General features: G+C 55.4%; 1 protein-coding gene across 1 annotated transcript in view; it reads right to left on the reverse strand.

Annotated features, from left to right (window-relative positions):
- Positions 1-26827, reverse strand: part of ZNF423 (zinc finger protein 423) — a 332069-nt gene that overhangs the window by 20424 nt on the left and 284818 nt on the right. The window contains exons 6-7 of the mRNA XM_059381198.1: positions 8299-8430; positions 6563-6678 (exon numbers count right to left, since the gene is read on the reverse strand). Coding sequence (XP_059237181.1) covers positions 6563-6678; positions 8299-8430 — 248 coding nt within the window. The remainder of the gene's footprint in view (positions 1-6562; positions 6679-8298; positions 8431-26827) is intronic.

The raw sequence follows: 26827 nt of genomic DNA on the forward strand, positions 1-26827 counted from the left end.
GACCGTGTCGACCTGTTCACAGTCGAGCCTGGGGGCCCCGGCGATGGCGCCCACCTATAATAGCTACTCAGTAAATATTCTTAGATGAAAATGGAATGAGAAGAAGGGTCAACCTAAATGTTCTTAAGAGCTCAGAAGGAAGGGTCCCCATGGAGCTCAGGCCACACCCCTGGCTCACAGACACCTCCCCCTGGCTGGGTACCAGGATTCAGCCTGGCAGGGTCCAGCTCACCCCATTGGAAGGGCTCCAGGTTGCTTGTTAGAATACCTAGCTCTGCTTTTAATCAATTGTAATCATTTAGCTGGAAGCGGCATGATTAGGCACACACAAGCAAACAGCGTGAGCTAATCCTTTAAATGCGCCCGCTCAACGCAGGGCTGGCCGCTTTGCCGCTGCAGGCCCGGCTCGGGAAGCGCTTCCCGCGGCCCCTCACGTTGTCAATAAGGGAGTCTAGATTCCAGGGCACAGGGCCGACCCACCGCTGCCCCCAGCCCAGCCCAGCCCTCTCCCAGAGCTCCGAGGAATGCCAGGACGTCCCCCATCGGAGAGACACGTCCTCAGACTCGAGGCTCCCTACAACAGCACCCAGCGAGGCTGCCGTCACTGGGGCAAGTGGCAACACCAGGAAGCTTGTGGTCTTCTGAGGCCCCTGACTCCATGCCCAAACTTATCCCATCCTCTGCCCAAGCCTCGCCTGAGCTGAACTCACCCCCTTGCTTGTTGCAAGGTTTGCAGGCTCCGGGCCCCGAGCTCCAGCCTAGCAAACGCTGGGCTCAGGCTTGGCACTGCAGCTCGGGCCCCAGCACGCTTCTGCCCGGGCCCACCCGCGAGCAGGCTCCTTTGCCTCCCCTGTTCCTGCCACTTGTGCTACCTGCTTGGCCCAACTACTAAAATAGTTTCTGGGTCCCCTGACATGAAGGCTTTTTATAGTTCAGCACTGCAGGCCTCATTTAAATCTATTAGCTCATATAAATGGCAATTCATTTAAACTTTGGAGGGTTTCTGTTCGCCTCGGTGGCAGAGACAATTTGGCTATGCGGTGGCTCTGTCTTTCGCTCGTGACCCCCCGGACACACCACTTAAGCTCCTGGATTCTCGGTTTCCGGATCTGTAAATGAGCATGAGAGGACCTACTTCAGGGGGTGGGGCTGAGACAATCCCCGTGCAGAACGCTCAGGTCGGAGCGTGGTCCCCGGCAGGGAACCGCCCAGGGCAGGTGACTGTTCAGACTACTTGCTGTCCACCTTCACGGGGGAGCTTGTCCACCCTGTCAGAGGCCAGCCCTGCATGCATTCCCTCAGTGACAGCCAAGAACGGGACACTGTGAGCCTCAGGAAGGACAGAAGGACGTGCCATCCTGCCCAGTGTCTGTGGCACAGAGGTGTCCACAGGGATTACGAGACAGCTGGGCTGGGCAGCTGAGCCAGCCCCTTCCCTCAGGTCAGCTAACCCCTGGCAAGGGGCCCAGAGGGCCCCAGGCCTTCATCTGCTGAGGCCCGAGGCTGGAAACACAAGGCCAACAGCCCTGACATTTTCGGGGTCTGTGGCTTACAGGGTTGTCTCACAGGCCCCCCACCAAATCGGCATACTGCCCTCCACTGAGCCATGGGCAAGGCCAAGAGAAACGATGCAGAGGAAAACCCGGGGCCAGAGGCAGCCAAAGGGAAGAAGGAGTCTTGAGGCCCTGGCCTCTGCGGCCTTCCTACCTCTCCTCACCTCTCTGCACACCCAGCTCCTCCCTGAGCCCCAGTGTGGGTGTCCCGTGCCCATGGCCTTCCCACGTGGCTGGGCACCCCAGATGGAAGGACTCAGCCTCTCATTGTGTTCACACTCAAGCTAGAAATCACGAAATCACAGCAAAGCCCTAGAGGAGGCCCCCCACCCACCCCGCAAAGCCATGGGACCTCATGCTAATCATATGCTAATAACCACGGTCCCAGTAATGCCAGTACTGCAGGCTCAGGTGTCCTATGGGCCAGTCACCACGCCAAGGGCACCTGCAACCCAACTATAGGTGGGAACTGCGAATAATCCCATTTTATAGATATGAAAACTCTGGCCTCGAGCTGGTAAGGGAGGGAGCCAGCTGCAAACACCAAGCTCGCCTGCCCAGTGGGTGTTTGCGGTGTTTACCCCCTGGGCTCCCTTCCCCCACTTGGGCCACAGTGCAGTGGAGCAGGTCTGGACTGCCGACCATCAACCATCAGAACTCAACCATCAGATTCCCTCTGCAGGCATCTAGAACCCGACGCCTGTGTGCTGCCTCTTTGCAGCAGTCACTATTTCCGGGTTGGCCAGGGGGTTCCATCTGGCTGCTTGCATCACCAAATCCCCACACTAGTCCCCTCTGCTGAAATATCCAAGGGTGTCTGTCACAGCAGAAATGACGGAAGCCACGGCAGCCTGGGCACCTTTCTCCTGGTAGAGACGAGCCCTGAAAGTCAGGCTGCAGGAGGAGAACACGGTAGGAACCAGGAGGAGGCAGAAGGCAGAGTGTCACCACCTCAAGAAAGGGGCCCTAGATTCTCAAACACCAGAAACACCCCTGGTGAGAATGTTTTGAGAAAACATTCTGAAACACCACTGCCTGCTCTTGGCAACCCAAAGCCACCCTGTGTTGCGACAACTCCATTCCCCGTCCTGCTCGAGCTAAGCCCAGAGAGCAATGCCTATGCACGCCTTGAGTGTCCGCCCACCGCCACAAGTCTTGGGACCTCGGGAAGCAAGCTCACAGAGCTTAAAATGCTTGAAGACAGCTGTCCCCACACTACCACAGCAATCTGCCTGCATCGTCTCCCGGTGAATGGTCCCCCAAAAGTTCTCTAGGGTCAGGCTGGACCCTCACAGCCTAGCAGTCTGCCCGAGCTCCCGGAGCGAACCTGTGTGCGTGGGTACGTGTGTACACGCGGACCTTGCTGAGTCTCCCTATCTCCTCCCCCACCTCCAGCGCCTGGCAATCGTTGGTGTTTTCTGCTCCAATAGTCTTGCCTTGTTCTGGAACATCACGTAAATAGAGCCCTGTAGCATGGAACCTTTCAAATCTGGCTTCGTTCTCTTGGCACTCACAGATTCGTCCAAGTGGCTGCGTGTTTACCAGTGGCTGCTTTTTATTGCCAAAGACTGCGCCACAGCAGCAATGTACCACACCTGTCCGTCCGTTCCCAGGTAAGGGACAGTTAAGGGGCTTCTAGTTGGGGATGAAGATTTTGGTGTGAGTGTGTTTCTCGCTCTCCAGGATAAACACGGAGCAGGAAGACTGCTTAGTCAAATGACAAGTGTATGTTTAACTTGACAGGAACCCACGAACTGCTTTGCCTGCTGGCCGCACACTTCAGGCTCCCGCCAGCAGTGTGCAGAGTCCCAGCTCCCCTCCGCACCCTGGACGGAGCTCGGCAGGGCCGGCTCTTTGCTTCTGTTTTAATCGTTCTGGTGGGCGTATGGTGCGGTTGCACTGTGGTTTTCGTTTGCGATTCCCTAATTATAATCACGTTGAGCGTCCCCATATCCTCGGTGAAGGGCTGAAATGCTACACTTGTCTTACAAAGGATTTTCCCCTTCATTATTAAGTGGTGAGGGTTTTTGTGTGTGTGTGTGTGTGTGTGTGTGTGTGTGTGTGTTTTTAACATGTCCTGGATACAAGTCCTTCATCAAATAGGTGATTTGCACATATTTTCTTCCTGTCTTGTGACTTTTTTGTTTTCTTAACAGTGTCTTTCAAAGACCAGATGTCTTATATTTTGATTCAGGGTGGAAATTGGATAATACTTCTTCCTTATTTGGATTGCCAGCACAATGGGGATAAAATCCAAGCTCCTTTGCTGTCCCATAAATCCCGCCACAACTTGGAATCCACCTGCCAGCCCTTTCCACACCCCTCCTCTATACTCACTGGGCTTTAGCCGCCTTTTGCCTACTATCGTCCTAGCAGCACACCCAGCTGACATAGCCACAGGGCATTTGCACTCATAGTTGCCCCCTACACACTCTTTCCTTCTAACCAGCCAGGTCTTCACTCAGATGCCACCTCCTCAGAGAGGCCCTCCAAGGATTACCCAAACTCACTCCCATCACACTCTAGCCTATCACCCGGTTTTATTTTCTTTGTGGTGACCGTGACAGGACACTGTCTATCAATCCCTCTCGAATGTAGGCCCTATGGGCATTTCTCTGTCTCATTCAGCACAGTCTTGTCAGTTCCTAGATCGAGTGCCTGGCACACAGTGGGCCCTCCGTGTACATGCTCTGAACAACTGCATAGAAAAGCTTAGTCCCCTCTCCTGCTCCTAATCACTCTGATATGAATGTGCTCCAGTCTGTCCGAAGTCCTTTAAATCAATGTCAGTCTTTGGGCAGAGCCAGAAGAGCTCAGAATCAGACAGGACATCCCCCTCCCTCATCCTGGCAATACTGCTCCTGTTAATGTATCCTAAGAGAACATTCTTTTTGGAGGTAGACACATCACTGGAACACAGACCAAGCCTGCCAGGGTCAAATCCTACCTCTGTTACCTCTATAGCCACAGCAGGAATTTCCAATTCTACAATGAGAAAACTCCTAAGCCCTGTATCTTAAGACCTCTCAGCTCAGAGTCACTTGTGCCAACAACCATTAGTTTCCGTGAGTCTCCCCACGGGACCTCAAATGACATATAGCCAGGAGAGCCAGTCAAGGCTCAGGCTAGGACCCTGCTTCCTGCTATACACACAGACCCCCACAGGTCAGCCCTGGAAAAATAACACACCTGCCCACCAGCCCCAGGTTCTACGTAATGATGAGGAAAACTTCAATGCCTGAAAAACCCTCCTCTCTAAAAACCAGAAAATTGCTATTCAAGTTACTTAAGGAAAGCCATTATTTGCCTAGATCTGGTGTGCTACAACACTTCCACATTTAAATGGTCTGTAATTAAAATCATTAATTGCAGAAAATAGTCACTCGTTAAGGCTATAATTTAGCAAGGTTCTCGGCATTTGAGGATCTGCTGGAAAGGTTGACGGGATGACCCAGGAAACCACCAGCTCACAGGAACCACTCTGATGTCTTGGACCCTCTGCGGCCCCAGGTGAGGGCAGCCGAAGCGGGTCCAGCTTGAAACCACAGGTCCCTGGGCCTCGGCATCAGGAAGCTGGTCTGCGGTGCTGGGATACCCAGGACGCTCACAAAAGGCAGGACTGGGCGACTTCCCTGGGAAAAACCTTCAGGCCAACAAGGTGCCGGCACAAATCTCCCTCGGTCAGCTGGGAGAGGGGCTGCTAGCGGGCTTAGCTCAGGCTGTGGATTGAGGTGGGGACAGCGGTGGGCCCTGGCCCGTGTCACCACCTTGCTGGTGGCTCTCGGCAGTGGAAACCTGTCTCTGGGCCTGGGTCCACAGTTAGGTCCTTAACTCTGTCCCACAGTGTGACAGGATGGAGTCAGCTCTGCCTGAGCGGCCCTGACCCGGGGCCAGCCCACAAGAAGGGACCCTGACTGTCGGAGGGTGAATCCTCACTGAGCCCTCCAGTGGTCTGTTTGTGTTTCTCTAGATGACCACCCAGATTGGGCTACGTCACTGGGCTGCTTTACCCCTTCGACCCCAGAAAAGGGGCCCTCCACTGCTGCCCCTCAGTGAAGTTAGGACTCAGCCCTGCTTCTGTGGCCTCAGCCTCAGCTTCAGAGAAGGGCATGACTTCTGAAAGCCAGGTCAGCACTCGCCTGGGCCGGGGGTACCTCTCGGGTACAGTGGTATTCTGAGTGGTATTCTGGGGGGGGGGTGTGTGTGTGTGTGTGTGTGCGCACGCGCGTGCTCACGGTGTTTCTGGGTGGACATGCGACCAATCCAGGGTTGCAAGAATTTCATGCAAAAGCCAGTAGGCAAGAAGGCAGCTTCACCTGGACACAGAGGAGTCCTGAGAAACCAGTAACAGGTAGGACACCAAGAGGAGTGGCACCAGGGGTCTGGGGAGGACAACCCACACAGCATCGCCTCATCAGGGCCCTCTCGGCTGCTGCAGCTGCTGCATGGGGATTGGAGGAAGCTGCCCCCGAGTGCCCCATCTGCCTCAGGACCCAGGCCCGGCACTCCTTCCTCGGAGCTGGGGCCCAACCCGACTGCTCTCGCTTTTCTGGCTTTCCCGGGCGGAGCTGGAGGCCCTAAGACCCCAGACCCACATTTTGGCCATACACAGCCCCAGGATTCAGCCACACAAGCTGCAGAGACCACCAGCCACAGATCCAAAGCTCTGCTGAACATCATCACGGTGAAGGACCAGTGCAGAAACAGGATCCCCAAGATGGGAAGGGGCCGGCACGGAGACTCCAGCACCGAGAGCCTCTGACTCCTCACCAGGTCTGCTGCTCCGGGTCTGCTCATCCGAGAGTGCTGGGCAACAGGGGCCGGGAGGCCACCACACGCGAGCCTCCACGAGGACAGCCACTGGTGCCACAACAAGCACCTGTTCCTCTTTGGATGGGTGTGAGGCTAAGTCCAAGACCCCACCATCCTGGCTTCACCCCACGACCCTCCGTGCCCATGGGGGCCCCAAAGAGCCCCAGGAGGGGCATGCAGTTGATGAAGGTACTCACCTGCAGCTCGGTCTGGAAGAAGAACTTCTGTGGGCACTGCGAGCAGTCGTAGATCTTGTCCTCCTGCCCATGCACGGCAAAGATGTGCTGCTGCAACTTGTTGGCCTGGACAAAGACTGGACACGGACACGGCCGTTAGGGCCAGACTCTGGAGACACCAGCCCGGCCACCCCCACCCCATCCACAAGTAAGGAATCACACAACCACAGACACAGTCGGCCAAATATGGGGCTGCAGGGAGACCACCGGCAGCTACTAGAGGGAGCAGAGCCAGTGGAGCTGAGCTCTGCCACCAAGGGGCTGTGCAACGCTGGGTAAGTCACTGAGCCTCTCTGGGCTTCATTTCTTCTTCTGAAAAAAATGAGGATCATTAAAGTATGTAGCTCATTGGGTGACTGGGAGGATCAAATGGGTTAATACTTTCAAAATGCTTAGAAGATGGCCTGGCACATGATTCGTGCAGGAAATGTCATCGCCATCACCATCTCCCCTTGCCAGACACTGTCTGCGTGTGGGCTCCTAACTCTAGCACAGGCCTGTAAGGCGAGCCCTATTGTTACCCTCATTTTATGGACGAGGAAACTGAAGCCCTGGGAAGAATAAGTGACCGGTCCTAGGTCCCACTGCTTGCAGGCAGCAAAGCTGTGGGTTGAATTAAATAAATTTAACACATTATCTGGTATAAGAAGATGCTCGATGAACACGAATTACTATTCTTGTTGAGGTTATATTCCTCCGATCCCCATGCAGAGGCCCCGCGTCCTGGGTCAGCAGACCTGGCAGTCAAAGCCCCTTGGTGCCAGTCTCCGCCTGGCCCATAGGGTATGATGGTAGCATTTGGGGCGGGGGGAGCTCCCGAGACTGAGGGGGAAGTGGCCCCAGCATGTTCCAAGACTCCCGTGCACCCCAGAGGCGTGTGAGTGTGCAGGGACTCTCCCTGTAGCACAGCCCCTTCCTCAGGCCCGTCGTGGAGTGGGTCACAGCCCTGGCTTCCTGGTGGCAACTGTCCACAAGGCAGCCCCGGCCCTGGGCGCACACAGGAGGTGGCCCCGAGGCAGCTGTGTGTCTGGGAGGTGAGCACTTCAGAAATCCTCTCCCGCCAGGCGCCCTCCCCGGGGTGGGCTTCCTGCCGTGGCAGACGACAGATGTCGGGGGAGGCAGGGGGAAGGCCAGGGCTCCCCCACGCACACCGGCTGCCATCTGGGCAGCAGAAGGGGGGGATGGCAGAGCCCCTGAGACTCGCCTCGGGCCGGGACAGCCGCTCGCCTGGGCGGGCAGCCAGGCTGGGGGTGGGGGCCAGGGGCTGGGGACTTGGCCAGCAGAGCTGCCCTTGACCCCTCCATCCTAGAGCGTGGATGGAGGAGGGGCCCAGGCAGGCCCAGGAGGTGGGGAAGCCAGGAGATGTGTATACAGAGCGCCCCACTGTTGCTGGACAGAGCTCGCAGCTCAGGGAGAGGAGCGTGGAGCCCACGGAAGGCAACAGAGGGGTGAGGCTGGGCTGGAAAAAGCAGTTATGCAGAGCAGTGAGGGGTGAGCTAGGAAAGAAGGCCTTCAACCTGCCTAAGAGGAGGAGCCAGCGGTGGTGGGGGCAGGCCAGCTCTTCATGGGGCAGGCAAGGTGATGGGCAGTGGGTCTCTTGGGGACTCCAAGTCCACGTTAGGGCATGAGCTTAGGCTGAGGTCCAATAACTAAAGGGTTAGACCCTGCACCCCCTCCCCCACCCCAAGCACACTCACCTGTGAAGCACACGGGGCACTTGAAGGTACCACCCATGCCCTCGAAGCTGTGCTCAATGAGGTGACACAAGAGCTTGGCTGGGGAGTCGAACATCTGGTTGCACAGCTTACACTCGTGGTTGATGCCTTCCTCTGCAAGGAAAAGAGCAGCCATCAGTGACCCTGTAAACCGTGTCCTCTGGGTAGGAGCCCATGGGCCCCCAGCATAGCCCAAGCCAGCCTCTCCCTGGTCCCCAGAACTAGGGCTGGTGCAGGGGCCACAGATGCCAAGACCCAACCCAGCTCCAGACGGCCCTGCCCCCAGAGGCCGGCCCCACATTTCTGGTTCATGAAGGCATCATTTGCTGTGATCTCTCTTGCTGGTCAAGCAAGAATGTGGGCGGGCCATGATCAACAGCTTGAATCTGAGACCATGTCACGGTGGAGAGGAGACCAGGATGGGGTCTGCACAGAGGAAGGAGAACAACCAGAATTTTTTAAAAATCCAGGAGCATATTTACTGAGCACGTGCTATGTGCCAGGCACTTTGAGCTGGGGATTCTGTGGAGACCTAAACAGAGAATGTGCTTGTCCCCATTCTAGGGGTGAGAGAGACACATAATAAAGATGACCAACACATAACACAGTGTCCGGAGGTGACAAGAGAACATGGGGACTCCCTAGGTGACAGTCAAGGGCAAAGGCCCTGAGGTGAGCCCATGGTGCGCTAGCTTGCTGGTAGCAGGAAGGCAGAATGCCTGAAGCCCGGGGGCCGGGTTGGGGGTGGTGAGGTCAGAGGGGAAGCAGGGATGCCCATCGCCCAGGGCATGCTGGCCACTGGAGCCGCCATCAGTAGAGATCACTAAAACAACAACAAAATGATCTTTTTAAAAATTTTAGAACAGATGGCCTATGGACAGCATTTGATGGACAAAGGGCAGACACCCTGTCCTTTCAGATCAGAACGTGGCTCCATCTACCCCCCTGGAGCTGCGATGACCTCAAACCTTCACTCAAAGGGGCCCAGGAAAGAGAGTGTCCCGGGGAACTGGCCTCTCGCCAGCACCCAAGGGAGCAGAGCCAAGGTCTGACGCCCCCAGCCCAGAGTCAGCAAGGCAGAGTTCGAATCCTGGTGCTTCTCCACACCGTGGGGCCCGGGTGTCAGTCCACTCAGAGTAAATGAGTGCCCCCGATCCCTTGTCCCATGCAGCTGTGTGAGGATGGAAGTGGCCAGAGTCTGCCACCAGTGTGGCCCGTGGCTTGGCAGGTGGCGTGGCGGGGAGTCATCCTGGCATGAGGGTCACCTTATCCAGGCTTGGAAACCCGTGCTGCCACTCGCTGCATAATTTGGAGCAAGTTATGTAACCTCTGTGTGCCTCGGTTTCCTCTTTTCTCAAATACACGGTAACTGCCTTCCTTCACGTACACACCCACGAGAAGGGCCAAAATCCAGAACCCCGATGACAGCAAGTCCTGACAAAGATGTGGAACAACAGCAAATCCCACCCCCTGTTGCTGGGAACACAAAACGTCACAGCCGCCCTGGAAGACAATTTGGCGGCTTGTCACAAAGCAAAACACACTCTCACTATAGGATCCAGCCATGCCCCTCTCTGGAGATCTCCCTCCCACCCAAAAGAGCTGAAAATTTCTGTCACACAAAAAGCTGCACACAGATGGTTATAGCAACTTTATTCATAATTTCTGAGCCTCAGAAGCAACCAAGATGCCCTTCCGTGGGTGAACGGATATACCCAAACTGTGGTCGGTCCAGAGGACGGAGTATTATTTGTGCCGAAGTGAACTGTGAGGTCAAAGCCGTGAAAAGACACAGAGGAAGTGTCAGCGTGTGTTACTAAGCGCAAGAAGCCAACCCGAGAAGGCTCCGTGCTGTAGGACTCCAACTATTCTGGAAAAGGCAAAACCATGAGGACGATAAAAAGTTGAGTTGGTTGCCTAAGGTAGGGGCGGGGATGAACAGGCAGAGCAGAGATTTCGAGACAGGGGAAACACTCTCTAGCATACTACAATGATGGATGTACGTCATGACACATTTGTCCACAACCCCAGAAGGTACGACACCGAGGGGGATCTCCAAGGCAAACTATGGACGTCAGGCGATTATGGTGTGTCACTGTAGGTTCGTCTTTGCAAAATACAGATACCCGGTCCTTCTGGTGAGTGGCCCGGGTGAGGGAGGCTATGCATGTGTGGTGCAGGGCCGAGAAGGGAAATTTGTATCTGACCTCTCGATTTTATCATAAACCTAAAACTGCTGTAAAAAGTAATAAAAGTTGGGGTGCCTTTGTGGCTCAGTCGGTTGAGCGTCTGACTCTGAATGTCGGCTCGGGTCAGAATCTCAGGGTCCTAGGATGGAGACCCACATCAGGGTCCGTGCTCAGTGGGGTGTCTGCTTGTCCCTCTCCCCCCTCCCCCACCTGCGCGTACTCTCTCTTTCTCTCAAATGCTTAATTAAATATTTTAAAAATAATAAAATTTTAAAAAGTCTTCAAAAAAATGCCACCCCCCCCCAGTAGCCCTCCTCTTATAGATGATGTAACAGTTCAATGAGTTAACACAGGGGCCCCGGGACGGTGCAGTCCGTTGAGTGTCCGACCCTGGGTTTCAGCTCAGGTTCTGAGCTCAGGGTTATAGGTTCAAGCCCCGCAGCAGGCTCTGAGCTCAGTGAGGAGTCTGCTAAAATTCCTCTCTCCTTCTTCCTTTGCCCCACCCCGGGCTCTTTCTCTCTCAAATAAATAATCTTTCCCCTGCAAAAGGTAAATGGGTTAATACCTAAAGAAGGTTTTAAGCAGCCCCGGCACACAGCAAGTGCTCAGTTAGTGTTTGTTGTCAAGCGTGCCAGTATCAGTGAGAGTATTATCTAGGACAGCTAAGGACACAGGCTCCCTCTCGGGCTCCCCCAGGGAACCAGCCGCCCCGAAGGTGCCAGGTGCTCTGATTTGCCCTCAAAGGCAAGGATTCGGTAGCAGAGGGGCTCTGCCAGTGGCAAGACATGCACACAGATGGGCTGAGGCTCCTGGCGAAGTCCCTGGGTCCCCAGGCCCTGGCAGGGGCTGACGGGGACAGCATGCCTCCCCCTGGCCCAGCCATCCCCCAGCCCCCAGTCCCCCTCCCCGGGCACCTCCGCAGAGGCGCACGCACACACGTGCACGTGCCGGTGGGCCTGCCCCACATAGCCCACTGGCTGGAATCTACCGGGTGTTTGTCGTGCCCCTGGAGCCCCGGCAACTAGGCCACACGCACCCGGCAGAGACTCCGGCAGAAAAGGAATTCATTGACAAGTTTGGGGACGCGGGGCAGGCTCAGCACGCTTGCCGCACAGGCCCTACTCACGTCCTCCGCTTCCCTTGGGGAGACGCTCATCATAATTAGAGATGGCCTCCTGTGTGGGGGCTGCCTCAGAAGACCCCCCCAACATGCCCCCGCCCCACATACAAACAATGCTTCTCGGTGCCTGGCGCAAAGTAAGGAATGGATGAACGAAAGGCAGAGAAGAACCATCCTGAAGGATGGCCTCCCTGGTAGAATGTGGGCACCTCTTGGGCATTAACAAGGCAGACGGGATGTGAAATGATGATTTTAAGCTGAGAACATAAATTAAATATCAGAATTAACCCTGCTGGCCGGTAAAACCCCATTTCTAGGAAAGAGAATTCGACCACTTGCTAAGGGAACAGCCAACTGGGGGCAGTGCTCTGAACGGGATTCAAAGCCCTTCTCATCCGTGTGGATCCCACCTGCACACCACCTCCAGGCAGCCTCCCCTGACTATGCCAGCATGCACGGCTGCACCTGGCTGGACACGGTGACCCTGGATTCCTCTAGCCATATCCTAGGAGTCTTTCTGAGCCTGGCAACTAGGTGATGGGTACAGATAATGGCTCTCCCTCCTCCAGCCCCCAGAGTATCAGGCCCCGCCTGGACCCGCAGAAGGAGCTCGGGAAATACTCACAGAGGAAAGACGCCCCCGGCTGGGCCCTCTCCCCCTGCCCAGCCAGAGCCAGCTCCCCGGGCAGGGATGGCAAAGGAGGATTTACTGCTCTCTGCCGAGCGGGGCCTTGATCCACTTGGCTGTGAATGGAGACGTGCCGTCTGATGCACAAACACCGAGAGGACAAAGAAGGCTCCCGCAACTTATAAATCAGAGAAATCATGTCTGACAGTCACTTTCCGTTCTCCGAGTGCCAAGCCATTCATCAGCCAGTCCCCCCTGATTCACAGACGCCGCTACACCCCGCACCCACATTCACGAATGTGTGCACAGTCAGGCAGCCCTGGTGCCGCCAGCCGGGTCCGGGGCCCCAAAGAGCTGCCATTTCAACACTTCACACCCCCAAACCAGCGTCGATGCGAGGTTGTGGGCTAATTAGATCAAGAGCCTAGTAGACAACTACGTGTCCCTGCTCCCTTTCCTCGCCCCCGGGCCCCCCAACATGTTAAAAAGACTCAAAGCTGGGGAGACGGGGGAGGGAACATAAAACAAGCGCCAAGCGAATACGGAGCAAAAAATAAGAAAGCCGGAGGGGGTCCCGCAGACCCAAGAATCTCTCCCACTCGGGCTGGACCTTCAGGTCTGCAAACCTTCTTTCTGAAGGACACGCCCTCTCCCCACTAGAGGCAGTTGGAGGAGCTCCCTGGGGTCTCCCCTGTGTACCTCTCCCTATCCAGCCATCCAGGAAAATGGGGGGGGGGGCACTGCCCTAGTTAATGTGCCAACACTCCCGTGCACACCAGTGACCCGGTAGCAGCCAGCCCACGGATACGGACCGAGTCCGTTGCCACCCGTGGTTCCTTACCCCGGCGACACGGACGACCTCTCGTCCGTCCCAAGCCGCGGGCTCCTCGGAGAGCAGCAGCCTCTGAGAGTAACTCTCCCGAATTATGTAAGATCGCACGGCCTCGGCAGACACCTTGGAGCAGAATGACAAAGCTGTCTGGGAGCCCGCAGGCCCCTGCGCCCCGGCATGGGGGGTGGGGGGTGGGGGGGAGACGCTGGAGGATTTTGTGAGTTAAGACGCAAAATCACTTCCTCTCCTTTTTATTCTTTTTCTTTTTCTTTTTTTTTTTTCCTGTAGCACATGACAGGCATCCATAAGAGAGACCCACACAACTCCAGTGAATTATGCAGCCCCGCTCATTTGTAAAGTGAAATGCAGATTTTTGCCTGCTCACTGTGCCAGATCTTTCCTCTCAGTCCTCGTAAGTCGGGGCCGGCATGGGGAATCCATTGATTTCTTATGATTTTTTTTAAAATAAAAATAAATAAAAACCATAACTGCCAAAGAAACAACCCAGCAAGCACGAATATCCCAGAGTCCCCCACACACAGACCCCACCCCAACTCTCTCTCTCTCTTTTTTGCCTCTGCTCAGGAATAATAAGTGTTAATTTTACACTTCATTTCTCAAAAAAATAATAGGATGTGCTTTTGCTTAAAACCAAGTCATCCTGCTGGAACCTTTCAGGCTGAAACTGTGTCAGCCCAAAAGAGGGGCAGAGGGCTTTGTGGAAGAGTGTCGTGCCGAGATGATAGCTCCCTGTAATGTCCTCGGTACCGACTTTTGTCTCCAAAAGCATTTGATCCTGGCAGACACATACTTATTTCCATACAGGTCTTGGGGGAAGCCAGGAGGAGAGAGAGCTGATTATCAGAATCCTGAAGGTGAAGCTCAGGTGGGCCCCACTGATGTCAAAGGCAGGCCTGGGCACACATTCGGAGGCCATAATTTGCTGCCTGGGAGGGAGGGGCAGGCGGCTGCGGCGGGGAGTGGACGGCGCATTGTTCTCGGGCTCTCGTGCACTGAGCGCGACCTGCTCCCGCCATATCGCTGGGCCGAGCCCTTCTCTGAGCAGGGACCCCCCCCTCAGGGAAGCTGACCCGAGAGCGGTGTCATGATGGCACAAACCCCTCCCAGGGGAGAGGACCAGTGACTGGCACCTCCGTCGACGGCGGGCGTAATTAGCCACCTCCATTTGGGAAGCAGCAATTAAGGACCCAGAAGGGAGAGCGAGAAACGCTTAAGTTGGAGTCCCAGTTCCAGTCATTCGCTGTGTGTACTTGGGTAGTTACTCAACCTCTCTGAGCCTCAGCTCCTTCTGCTAGAAAATGGGAAGCATCATCACAGGGTTTTTGTAAGGCTGCCAAGAGGGCGGCTTCTGGCGCAGGATGTCTGCCCTCGGTGAAACTCTCTTCCCCCAGACCACCTCCTTGTCCTTCTTCCCTCACTTCATTCGGGAGTCTGCTCAAATGCTACCTCCTCTGACAGGCCTTTCTGGACGCCCCCTGCTAAAGCAGCACACACCCCCACCCTTTCTAGCTCCTTACCCACCTTTAATTTCCTTTATAGTGCTTATCACCACCTGGAGTATTACAGAGTTCACTATTTTGTTTTCTTTAACTGACTTCCTCTCTCGCACATCTCTCTCACACACACACACACACACACACACACACACACATACATATATATACCCCAGCACAGAGTAATGTAAGCTCCCTGAGAGGTATTTTGCTCATGCTATGTCACCAATGCCTAGAAATAGGACCCGGCACATAGTAGGTGCTCAATAAATAGTGAATGAGCAACTCATGCAAAGCACTTAGTACAATGCTTGGAACATGGGGTATGGTGTCTGGGAAATGCTGGATACCACACACCAATGTTCTTCCCGCCCAAACTGGAAGGACTGGTGTCTTCCAAAATGTGCGCTTGCCTTCAGAAACTTGCTAGTCAGATCCTAATAGAATGGCCTGCCCCAGGAGTACAGACCTGGAGGGTCCCCCTCAGTGGAGCAAAAAGGAAAAAAAAGCCTTAAAGGGGCAGCACCCATGTCCCATGTCAGCAAGGTGGCCGAGGCCAGGGTAGGAGCACATGGTCACCCTAAGCAGCCCTCTATACCTTCAGAAAATACCAAAATAGGCCCAGAACTTGAGACCTGGGACCCAGCAAGTCACCCTCTGTTCCTTGATCATCCAGAATATGGGGGTGAGAAGGAGGACAGAGAGAAGTACCCTCCTGGCTTCCCCATTTGAGCCTGGAGGTCCTGGAGGTCCCCTTGCCAGCACCAGCTCCAGCTGGCAGGAGGGCTAGGAACTGTCCCCACCCAGGTAAGCAGGGAGGAGCCCACACAGCCTCGGGCTGTGGCACTGTCCTTGCAACGGCATTTCTGGGAGTGGAAGGGAGGCAGGGGACGCACAGGCTGCCTCATTGAGCTGAAACTCTCTGCTCCCTGCTCAGGTGATAAATTCACCAGCCTTCAATTCCACAGCCCACCCCAAGCCTCAGGTCAAGTAAAAACCCCTGAGATCCCGGGGTCTGGGCTCAGACGCACATGGGGCACACAGAGATAAGGAGGTGGAAGAACAAGCAGCCTAGCATCCATCCAGGTAAGTGAGCAAGCAAGAGGGGGACCCCAGGAGAGGACCCCTCCAATGCTGTCCTAGTAAAAAAAAGCAACCACGGTAAACAAGCATCGAGCAGGAAATAGAAACATAGGCCAATGGGGGACACAGTCCTTTGTTCTCTGTAAGGAACAAAGACCTTTGGGTGGAAGAGAAGAGGGCAGATACTAGTATCTGGACAGCCAGATCAGGCTGTTTATCTATTGATTCGTTATTAAATACCACAAGGAAATGAACCAAGGCAGGCTGCAAGGGAAGGGGGGAGGGGTATGTGACATTTGACCTGGGAGCTTCAAGGGACAAAGGAAGAAAACAGGGTCTGCGGGTGAGCCCTTCCCCAGAGGCCAGGCAGGAACTGGGGGAACATGGAAGTAGGGGCAAGGGCTGATCTTGGGAACCCCAACACCTTAGGCCCTGATGGCTCTGAGTAACTACAGCCCGGCTAGGCAGGTTTTGGTCCCCAGACCCAAAGCCCCCACACCTCCAGAAGCTGGTGAGAAATGTAGAAAATCTCAGGCCCCATCCCAGACCCACAGAATGAGAATCTGCATTTTTTTAAAGTGCCCTTTGATTCAGGAATGCCTTCAAGTTCGAGGAGTCCTGAGTCCTATAAAAGGCCTCTGGGGATGTCCATCTTATCGGAAGCCATGAAGACGTGCGTTCATAGCTGTACTCTTTCCCGGGATTGTATGCTTCTATCTCTAAAAGAGAGAAAAGTTTTCTACAGTCACTTGTGGTCGACATTTTACAGAAGACTGAGAAATACTCTCCTGTTATCACAACTGGAATGAGAATGACCCGGGGTGTCTTTGGAGGGGCTGTTGGATACTCGAGGGGCAGTGGCTGACAGTGTTTTGAGCATCCGGGCATCTCCGCTGCCTCAGACCCTAAATGCTGGCGTGCTCGGGGCCACTCAGTGCCTCCCCTCACTCAAGAACACTTAGCCATTGCTTGAAGGCACACCCCGCCACCACCGCCCCCCCATTCTGGGCTCCCGTTTTCCTAATTAATCCTGGAGGATGGGCTGTGCCCTTCCTCCTCCCCTTGGGGGCACCTTCCCAGGCCTCTCTGGCCTTGAGGGACCCATCTCCTGGTCCCCCGTGTTTCAGAAAGGCTTATAAATGAGCTCTGGCAGCCTGAACCAGGGCCCCACGGGGGACCCAGAGCCTCTTCAAAACAGAGCCCTGACAATTAGGCAGTCTGAGTTTTGAAAGGCTTGGGATTGATGGCGTGGACAGTAAAAATATCACCTGGGGAGCTGGGTGTAGCCCTCTGAGGGTTGCCTGAGGTCAGTTGCCATGGCAACGGAGAATGAGCTCAACCTTGTAACTGACCCTTATCTTTTTTTGATCTGTGGGCCACTTGGGGCCAAGGCTTGAAATCAACTGGAAAATAATCCGGTCACATATCAGAAAGAAAACTATTTATACTTATTTACCCAGGTATCCACCAACATCCCCATTCGGCACTGACGAGGCCGCCACAATAAACCAGTGTGGCCCATCCAAACGGAGGCTACCGGCCCCGCAGAAGAGAGGGGGAGACGGATTCCCCCACCTCCGCAGAGTGAGGCTCTGCTCTGGCCTATGGGCAGGTGCTCAGATGGAAAGGGCACCCCTCCCCCACCCCACCACCGGCGTCTTTCCTGCCGGAAGCACTGGGCCCCTCAAAGGCCAGCATCCGGTAGGAATCCATTGGAGGAGCTGGCCTCCGATGTCTCCTCTCATCTGCTGCTCAGGCGTGTCGGTCCAGCCTGGCCTCATTGCGAGGCTGCTTGGCTTTATTCCAGGGTCGGGGGAGGCCTCCCTCTGCCAGAGGCGTGTCCCCAGTCGAGAGACTGGACTGGGATGCCAGGCAGATGCGCATCTCTGCACCTGGGGGAGGGGTCCCCATGGAGTCTGGGGGAGGCAGGCTGAGCAGAGGGACACCTGCAGGCCCTCCATCCTGGTCCCACCCCCCCACCCCCAAGGGAAGGCCTGGCCAGCTCAGCCACCCCTCCTGCTCACCCTGGGGTTCCCATGGCAAGACAACCATCTGGCCAAGGTGCGTCTCCAGGACCCTGCTATCCTGAGTTAGAAGGACTCGAGCATCCTCTTTTCCTCCGAAACTCAAGTCAGAAGACTCCAGATGGTTCCACTGACCGGCTGCTCCCAAGAGCCACGTCACACGAATGTTAGCGAGGGGTCAGTTAAGCTTGAGGATGATTCCGGGGAAACTCCCCTGGAGATTTCCCATCACTGCAAACAGGACAGCTCAACTGACTGCCCCCCACTCACCCCCTGTTCCATCAAGATGAGCTTCGTCTGGGAGCGGAGGGGAAAACGGGGCGGAAAACCAGGCAGCGTGGAGGCTGTTCCTGGCTCCGCCTCAGATGCGCAGGGTGACTGCGCTGAGCGCGGTGCTGTGAGCTCAGTCTTCTTGCCTGTGGAATGGGGAGAAGGCCATCTCCCTGCCAGGGCTGTGAAGAAGAGGGAGTGAGTAAGAGGTGAAGAACGCTGACCACAGTTTCACCACCACGCTGCTGTGATTTCAGGTCTGATTCTGCCCTGAAACTCCACGCCCAGGGCCTGGAACACAGCGGGCACCGTGGGGGTCACCAGCAGAGCCCTCCACCCCGGGAAATGTTTAAGGAGCTCTGACATGGCTCCTGGCACACCGTAGGTACTTGATCTATGTTACGCCCATCTGACCTAGGCGTCTGTGTCGGCTTCCCTCGTCTCTCTCCTCCTCCACCTCCACACCGTCCCCATATTTGTCATGGCAAAAGTGGGCTCTGGATTTCAGACCCTTTGTTCAACCGGGGCTCGCCTAGCTTCCTACTTCCAACCACAGCAGCTGACTCCGCCGCCCCTCAGATGCGCCTGAAGCCAACACTTCTTCTTTCTTCATGGTTCTAAATCCCACTAAAACTCAGTGGGATTTCCATGGAGGTCCAAACTGGGGCCGGGGACAAGGGCATGTCTCGGGCGCTCAAGGTACCTGTCTGGCATGGGCCTGCCCTTCCCGCTAGCTTGGCCCATGCAGGGGGGTTCCCCAAGGGCACCAGGGCTCCGAGAGTCTCAGACAGACGCTGGCCCGGGGCAGAGCTCCACAATGGAGTGCTTCCAAGTGCACGGCCTGCTTCCGCACGGTTCTGGGTGGTTCATGAGGAAATGCACAGGCCTTCCGCACAGGCCTCTGCTTGCCAGCAGGGTATGATGGCTGACAAAGACGGGAGCCTCTCAGCAGTCTGAGCTGGGCATAAGCGTTAGGACGTGCTGACTGGCTGTCCTTGGTGAAGACAAAGTCAACGACCAGGCCCCGGATAGGTCACTAAGAGATGAGAGCGGTCTCTTGGAGCCGCTTGATGGAAAAAGCAAATGCATGGGTGACTGACCAACTCACCCACAGACGGACCTTCACAGGGGACTCGAAGGAGAGAGAATGCTCCCGAATCCAAACTTCTGGAACTTGACCCTTTAGGGGCTCGACACATCTTGCTGATGAAGACATTTCACTGCCCTCCTCACACACACCCCCTTCCACCTGACAGAGACAAAGGCCCTCAGGAAATGAAGACCTTACGGAATCCCCCAGGGGCCCCCCAAGGCCAAACAAGCAGCTAATTCTCACTTAACACACCAAACACCTACGGACGGAGATCCCTGATCTTCAGGTTCCAGTTTTCCCCAACAAGGCAACTGCTTAAAAATCCATCATGTTAATAATCATCAGATTAATGCCCCTCTAATAACATACAATTAACGTGACAGGCAGGCCGCCAAACCCTGATTGTCACCGACCCTGCCGGGGACACGTGAATGAGCCCCGCTTCCCCTACAAGGGCTTTCTCTGCCGCTGACATCCTTTTCCCGTACCAAGAGCCCGTTTTTAAAAGGAGCGCGGCAATGCGTCAAAAACCCGGAGCTCTCCACGTGCACAAACACAGCGCGCCCACGCAGAAGGCAGGCAGCGCTCGGTTTTCCAAAAGTTTCCCAATCAGAGAGACACAGAGCCCTCTCCACCGTTCCTAATGACGGAAGCTCAGACGGGAGGCGGCAATCCGCCCCTTCCTCCGCTCTGGCCACACTAATGGGACCCTGGGCAACCCCACTTCTCAGCAACATTCTGGGCAATGGTAAGTCACAAGACTGGGCTGGGTTCTGTCACATTTTCAAAAACGCATGTCTCCGCTGGATGCACAGGGTCCAGTACCATCCTTCCTAGTCACTCTTTAAATCTCAACTGATGAATGTTAAATAAAAGTAAAAATTCAGCTCTACGTTTCAAGTGCTCAACAGCAACGTGGCTAGCGGCTACTGATTTGCACAGTGCGCAATGTTTCCGTCACGGCAGAAAGTTCTAGGGGACGGGGCTGGGCTGGAATGCAGGCAACGTGAAGGCCGGGGCTCTCCCTGTCCGGACCAACACTGTACTCCCAACCCTACAACGGTGAGGGGTACGCAGTAGTGTTTTAAAGATATTCACTGATTTGGAGTGTATGTGTTCCAAAATGTTTTAAGGAACTTCTCATCCCTTTTACTTGTTAGCTCTTGTCGGGATTCCCCTTTGCGGAAAACTGCCCAAATGTGAGCCTCTCTGACCTTCAACTTAAATATCTACCCTAATCATTATGTGGCCACTCTGCCCAGGGCAGGTAAGAATATGGGGGAATTCAGGAACAGTCAAGAGTAGTAAAGCTTCTCTGAAAGGCATAACCCAAGGAAATGGGTAACTTTGGACCAATAGGTTCTAAAGTTGAGGGATAACAACCAGGTCCCTAGCTAGTTTGGAAGCCCACCTGCCATACCCCTGAGCTTCCTCTCATGAAGCAGCCTGTGTCCTCTGCTCCCTGAGAAGTATGGAATGTCAGCAAACAGGACACCTGCTGGCGGTCAAGGCCCGGATGCTCCTTTAAACTGGCTTAGCCCGGATGCTGATGAAGGAAGCAAATGCTTGCATTCCTAAAGCTTAGCTAAGTGGTTTGTGGGGTTTCCTACTCCGTTTCTGCCGTCCACACCTCCAAGAACTGGGGCTTTGCCTTGGCCCAAGTAAAATGAAAATGGATCTCAAATTGGAAATGCAAACGCAACATGGATACATGGGCACACTCAAAGCAATGTTACATCCTTCCAGTCGCCATCCGACCCCAACCATCATGCCCACACTGAGCTGACTCCGAGGGAGAAGCTCGTCCTTCAGTTCGGCTCAAAAGCCACAAGACAGAGCATAGCTTAGAGTCCCACGCACAGCCCTCCGAGGTGGTCTCTGGGGTGAGACGTCCTCTCGTCCACTCTGGTCTCCACTCCCTCCCCACAACCAGCCATCGAAAATATCACCTGCCTGAGGGCAGAGGGTCACGGTCTTCTTTCATCCTCCAACAGACCCAGGACCGAGCCTAACAGGCCCGTTGGATGCCTCGAGCTCTCAGTAGCATGCATTTACTGATATGGTCAGCTTCCAGATCTATGTTCTCCCAGATGGAGAGAATCATTTGGACCCAGCACCCAGAGACCAGAGGTGGGGGTCTGCCAACTTGGAGCAGCTGAGGCTCCACGGCCCGGCTCCCAGAGGCTGGCCCGTCTGCCTCTGTCCAAGGCCAGCTCCAATCATCACCTGCCACTGGTCCCCCCAAATCTGGGGCCCACTCCCACTCCACCCACCATTCCTAGCCCAAGAAGGTAGTTCACAGACAGCTGTGGACAGCGTCCCCTTCCTGTGCCCCCAGAGGAGTAGGGGACTAGCAGCGTGAGTCCAGAGGAGGGGGCAGGCTGCCGGGGGAGAGGCTGGGAGGGGGCGGAGCTGCCCCCGTGTAGCCCTCCACTCTCCCTGCTGGCTCAGTGAGCAGAACAGCTGCCATTAGCTGGGGGGAAATGCATGCAGCTCCAGACCCATGCGTTGTGGCAGAGGAAGGCCCCTCTGTACCGCTGCGGCTGGCACCTGCCTTTTTCCTTCTTGGAAGAGGCAGCTTCATATACCTTCATCAAAAAGTACATCTTACGCCTAGCCATTTGTCCATCGCTACCCACCTTCCGGGCCCCGCCTCTCCACGCCTGCTCCCATCTCCCGTCTTCACTCCCTAGAGTGCATACTGACCGGAGGGTGCGCCTGGGTTCTGTGCCCATCCCTTCGCTCTGCTCCTCAAGGATGGCTCCCGCACCCCCAGAGCAAAAGCTACATCCTTCTGCCACAGTGACAGACACCCCTGCTTTCGGCAACACCCACTCCCTCCCTTAGCCCCAGGGCCTTATTCCTGACTCTGCCCCTTGATTTGAACAATTCTGTGTGCTTATTAGCCTGGGTCCTTCCAACCACGATGTTCTGAGAGATGGTCCTACATGGACCTTCAAGGCTCTGGTTCCAGCTGCACCTAACGCTCTCCAGAGTTATGTGAAATAAAAGGTACCTTTCAAAAATTCCCTTTGCTTAAGCTAACTTGACTTTCTCTCCCTGGCAACCCAAGCAGTCCTGCCTAATAAGTTCTCTGAGGAAACATAAAAGCAGTTCTTTCATTTGCAGCGTTACTAATAGGGCCAGGCAAACACGAGGGGCTCAGTAAATGCTAACAGTTTGGTGGGTTCCTAGATGCACAACCTCACCCCTGGGGCTCTGGATCTCACCCTGGGCATTCAGGAGGGTGAGTGTCCTGTCTCGATGCTGTCCCAGGTGCAGGAGCTCAGACACATGGCTCCGGGTCCACAGTTCCCCTCACAGGTCGGATGGTGACAGAACAGGACTGAGTCAGCCCTGGGACCCTGCCCCCCAAGCAAAACACTCTTTCCAAGGCTGGACACAGACCCCTGCTCACTGCATTCAGCAAGTACATACAGCACAAGGAGAGAAGCAGAGCTTTCAAGTCGGTGTTCAAATCCCCCTCCTGCCAGCTACCAGCTGTGGGATCTTGGGTCAGGGACTGTTCCCCAGCAGGTAAAATGAAGAGGGTCACAGCACCTGGGCCATCAGCCTGCTGTGGGTGAACGGGCCTCCGACCCTCCATGCTGGTAATGTCCGTCACGTTACTGGCTCTGTGTCAGGCACAGGACAAGGCACTGGGTGGACAAGCTAATAAGATGCTGGCTGTCACCCCCAAGTTGCCTAGAGGTGAGAAACCAGAGAGGCCAGGGGAAGGGACATGACTTGTGTGAAAACGCAGTCACCCAGAAGCCTTGCCAATCCCCCAAACCAGGCCCATAAGGACACCCAGCATTGGGGCGGCAAAGCTCTAGGGAAGACAGATGGCCGGGGGCCCTTGTGGATGAAGGAGGCGATGGGAGCCGGATGTCCAGCAGCCCCACCAGGCCCATGTGAGAGCCCTCGGTCCTCCTAGTATGCCACATCACAGACTTGCTGGACCAGGACCCGGGAGCCACTCCCCTGGAGGGCAAGCAGAAGGTCCAAGGCCTGGTGTGAGGACTCAGGGTCCATGCTGTCATTGGGAGGCTTGGCCTGACAGGATGACCTCTAATCCCACGGGGCATGAGCAGGAGATGGACACACATACACACACTCCTGTAGAACCCATTTTGAGGTCCTGCACATAACGGAGTTTCTCAATACAGAATCTCCCATTACAGCAAAGACCGTGGCCCCCAACCCCAGCTATAAAGTTAACCTTAGATTCTGGGCAGGGGGGCACCCCCAGGACATTTTCTCTGCGTCCTCTTTATATTTTCATCACACCCTGAACACACAAGGGGCCGACATGAATGGTCATTTGGGAACCAGAAACCAGACCCTAGCGAAGAACCTTGAATTCCGGTTCCAAAATCAAGAGCATGTCTTGGCTTCCCTGGGCAGGGACCGTGCTCTGTCCTATCCTAACCTCCATCGCTTCTCCTTGTCCAGAGCTGAGAAAGGCAGAAATCCTATGCACCTGCAGAGAGCTGTGTACATGCTCATGGGACTGGGATCCCGCATGAAAACGGGAGGCGGGGTAGCCTTCTGCCAGCCTCACAACAGAGGACACTGGTGCTTCCCTGCAAGCCGAAGCCTCCCCGGAAGTCCCCACAGGGTCTTCCTGCCAACAGTCACACGTCTTCAGAATACAGCTTAAACTCCCGTCTCAAGAGAAACACGTCCTGCCTTCCTGCCCCTCATCTCCAGCCCCATGGGGGGACCTCGGCTCTTTTGCACCCAGAAACTCTCCTCCACATGCCTACCACACTCACACCTGCTCAGCAACCTCCCCCCCGCCCCCAGCCCGGGCATTGCCCAGCGCCCAGCAAGGTGGACACAGTGGGAATCCAGACTTGCTTCGGGGTAGGGGGCTCTGAGAGAGAAACAACCTTTACTCCCTGCCCCCAGGACCAGGCATCAGGGAGAAACACCTTCTCTAAGACAACACGTACAGCTTTTTCCCATTAGTCTCCCACCTCACACGAATGAAGGCGGAAATAAAACCCGGTACTCGACCCAATCCTATTGTCGTGTTGTTTTTTTAAAGAGGACTGTGTGTCACTACGTGTGTGTGCTTTTTGAAAGAATCAGTGAATGGACACACACGAAGGCATTAGAGGGTCACCTCTGGCTGGCAGGCAAGCCGCAGACCTCTCTGAACCCCAGGAGGACCCGACGAGGCAGCCTGCAAAGCACTGATTTGAACGCAACCATTAGCTATTAGTACAATCATCTCAGCTTTATCCTGAGGTCACTCTCCTTGTGACTCGGCTGTGTTTTCTAGACTTCCTGCAAGAAGCATGGGCAGCTTTTGTAATAAACAGAATAACAGCTTTAATTCTGAAAAAATTAATGTCCTGATTAATGACGAAGACAACAGCAACAATGGCGTCCCCTCTCTGCTGTCCCCATCTGGAAGGCGAGGGGGTTGGTCAGAGCCCTCCATGGCCTGGCTCAGCCCCTGCTCTGTGGTTCTCCCCATCAGAGCCTCTGGGTGGTGGCAGCAGGCCATACTCAGCTTCTTGTTGCCTACCGGTCCCTGTCGGTCCCTGCCTGTCCCTACCTCAGTCCCTGTCAACGAGGCTCAGTTCTGTCACCTGTCCAGTGGGATGGGCAGGTCACTTTCCAGGTCTGGATTCTGCCACTGTGTGTCCGGAAAAGTCAGCTCTCTGTGCCCCAGTCTCCCCATCTGTAAAATGGGGACAGGGGTGCAATGCAGAGGCACGCACACAGCTTGGAGTGCACCGGTCGGGCCCTCACCGGCTCCCAAGCATGGCTGGGAAGGCGCTCTGGGGAAGCACACGTGGCTGTCCCTCTCCACGCTGGCTGCCCGGGAGCCGAAGGGCTTTGTTGCAGACTCAGGCTTCAGAGGCCAGTGGAGCATGGCTGGTACAACTCACGGCCTCAAGACCAGAGGCCCGAAGCAGCAGGGAGATGGGAAGTGGCGTTCCAAGTGGGCGAGAGACGTCAGAGAGGCCATGACCCCTCCTGAGGAGGCTGGAGGCCCCACAACCCAGTCCAGCCGTGCCAGGCCCAGCACTGCTTCTGGCTCTCCCCGTCTCTCTCCCTCCTTGCGGGGGAGGCGACGGCTCCAACAGCTCGGCAGGCCAGATGCAGCCTGCCCAGATCTGCGCCCTCCGTGAGATTGAAGATGACAGGCTCCAGGGGCCAGGAGGAGCTGGGTCACAGGAAACTTGGCAACCAGAAGGGCAGGGGCAACAGCTGGGCTCGCAGGACATGGAGCACCCGCCCCCCTCCGAGGGCTCACCGAAGGGCTCCCCGCCTCACTCCTTCAAGTCTTTAAGGGAGTTCTAAGTGCTCCCAGGCCGAGGCTGGGGTCCGACCACTGCCCCTTCCCACGCCACCGGCTTCCAAAGAGACAGTAGAAAGTGGTCCAAAGACCCAATATTTGTATTTCGAATGCTAATTTGACATAGAGGAGTGGGCATGGGGGAGTGTTTATAATCAGCACTCCAATAAGCCCACAAATGACGCCAGTATTTTATAAGCTTGTTAGAGACAAATCACCCCTCAGCTGATATTTACTTACTGATGAATCATAAAAGGGCTCAATACACAAAGAGTACATCCAAAAAGAATGTCTTTCTCCAGGCCCATCTTCGGCAAGAATGTTGGGAGCCCAAGCCCACTGTGCCGCCCCCACAGCACCTGCCCTCCCCCCCGACTCCCAGCAGCCTCCCCGGGGGCAAATCACTGGCACCAGCCCCAGCTCCATGTCTCCCTGCCCCCCACCCATCAACTGGCCTAATCGGAGACTCAACCCGGCACTCCGGAGGCAGCTCTGTCCTTCTGCCGCCCCCGGAGTCCTCTGCGGGAGCAGATCCAATCCAGCTAATTTGCATAATGATGAAGCCCTCCAGTGCGGGCTGGGTCTTAGGAGGGTTGGGAAGAAATATGCCCTGTCCTTTGGAGAGGCACACAGAAGGCTCGGTGCAGCCCGGGAGGAATGGGGCTCCTGGCGGGTGGGCGGACGCGGTGAGGAACCGGCAGCTCGCCCGCCAAGGACAGCTCAGCTCTGTCGCCCGCTGAGCCTGTGTCCAGCTGGCCCAGCAAAGGAAGCGCTGCCCAGGGCTGTAAACCAGCAGGAAGAAGGCTCAGAGTGCCAGCTCCAGACTCGGGCTGGACAGACCCAGGTCATAGTGACCGCCACTCACTGGCCGGCTGACCTTGGGCGAGCCACTGACCTCTCCAATCTCAGTAGGGCCAGACAAGGCAGCCCACAAAGTACTGCTTCCAAAGCACAGACAGAAAGCAGGAAACGCCAGCCATTATCACGGTGACATCGTCATCCATCCATTTGTTTATTCCACAAATGCCAGGGACTGTGCTGGGGAGTCTGGGAGACTCGGGGACACGTATCCTGCCTCTAAATCACCTCTGGTGACAAGACCATTGCATAGGTGCAAAGGTGAGGGCTGCACCTGCCCTTGAGGGGAGGCAGTGTGGAAAGGGGGCATGTGGGAGCCACTGGAGGGCCATCAGGTTCTGCTTCTCAGTCTGGATGTGTTCAGTTCTGCAAATTCATCAGACTGAACATTTATGATTTGTGCATTTTTCTGGACATACGTCAGACTTCAATAAAGTTTGCAGAAAAACCTCTCATCTACTCAAGGAGAGAGATCAGCCAGGTGGGTACATAACACCAGGCAGGAAAATCAGCTCCTTAAGAAGGGTGGGTTTAAAAAATAAATAAAATAAAAAGCAAAAATAAAAAATAAAAATAAAATAAAT

The sequence above is a fragment of the Mustela nigripes genome, chromosome 17 (assembly GCF_022355385.1).
Source record: "Mustela nigripes isolate SB6536 chromosome 17, MUSNIG.SB6536, whole genome shotgun sequence".
Classification (NCBI taxonomy): Eukaryota; Metazoa; Chordata; class Mammalia; order Carnivora; family Mustelidae; genus Mustela; species Mustela nigripes.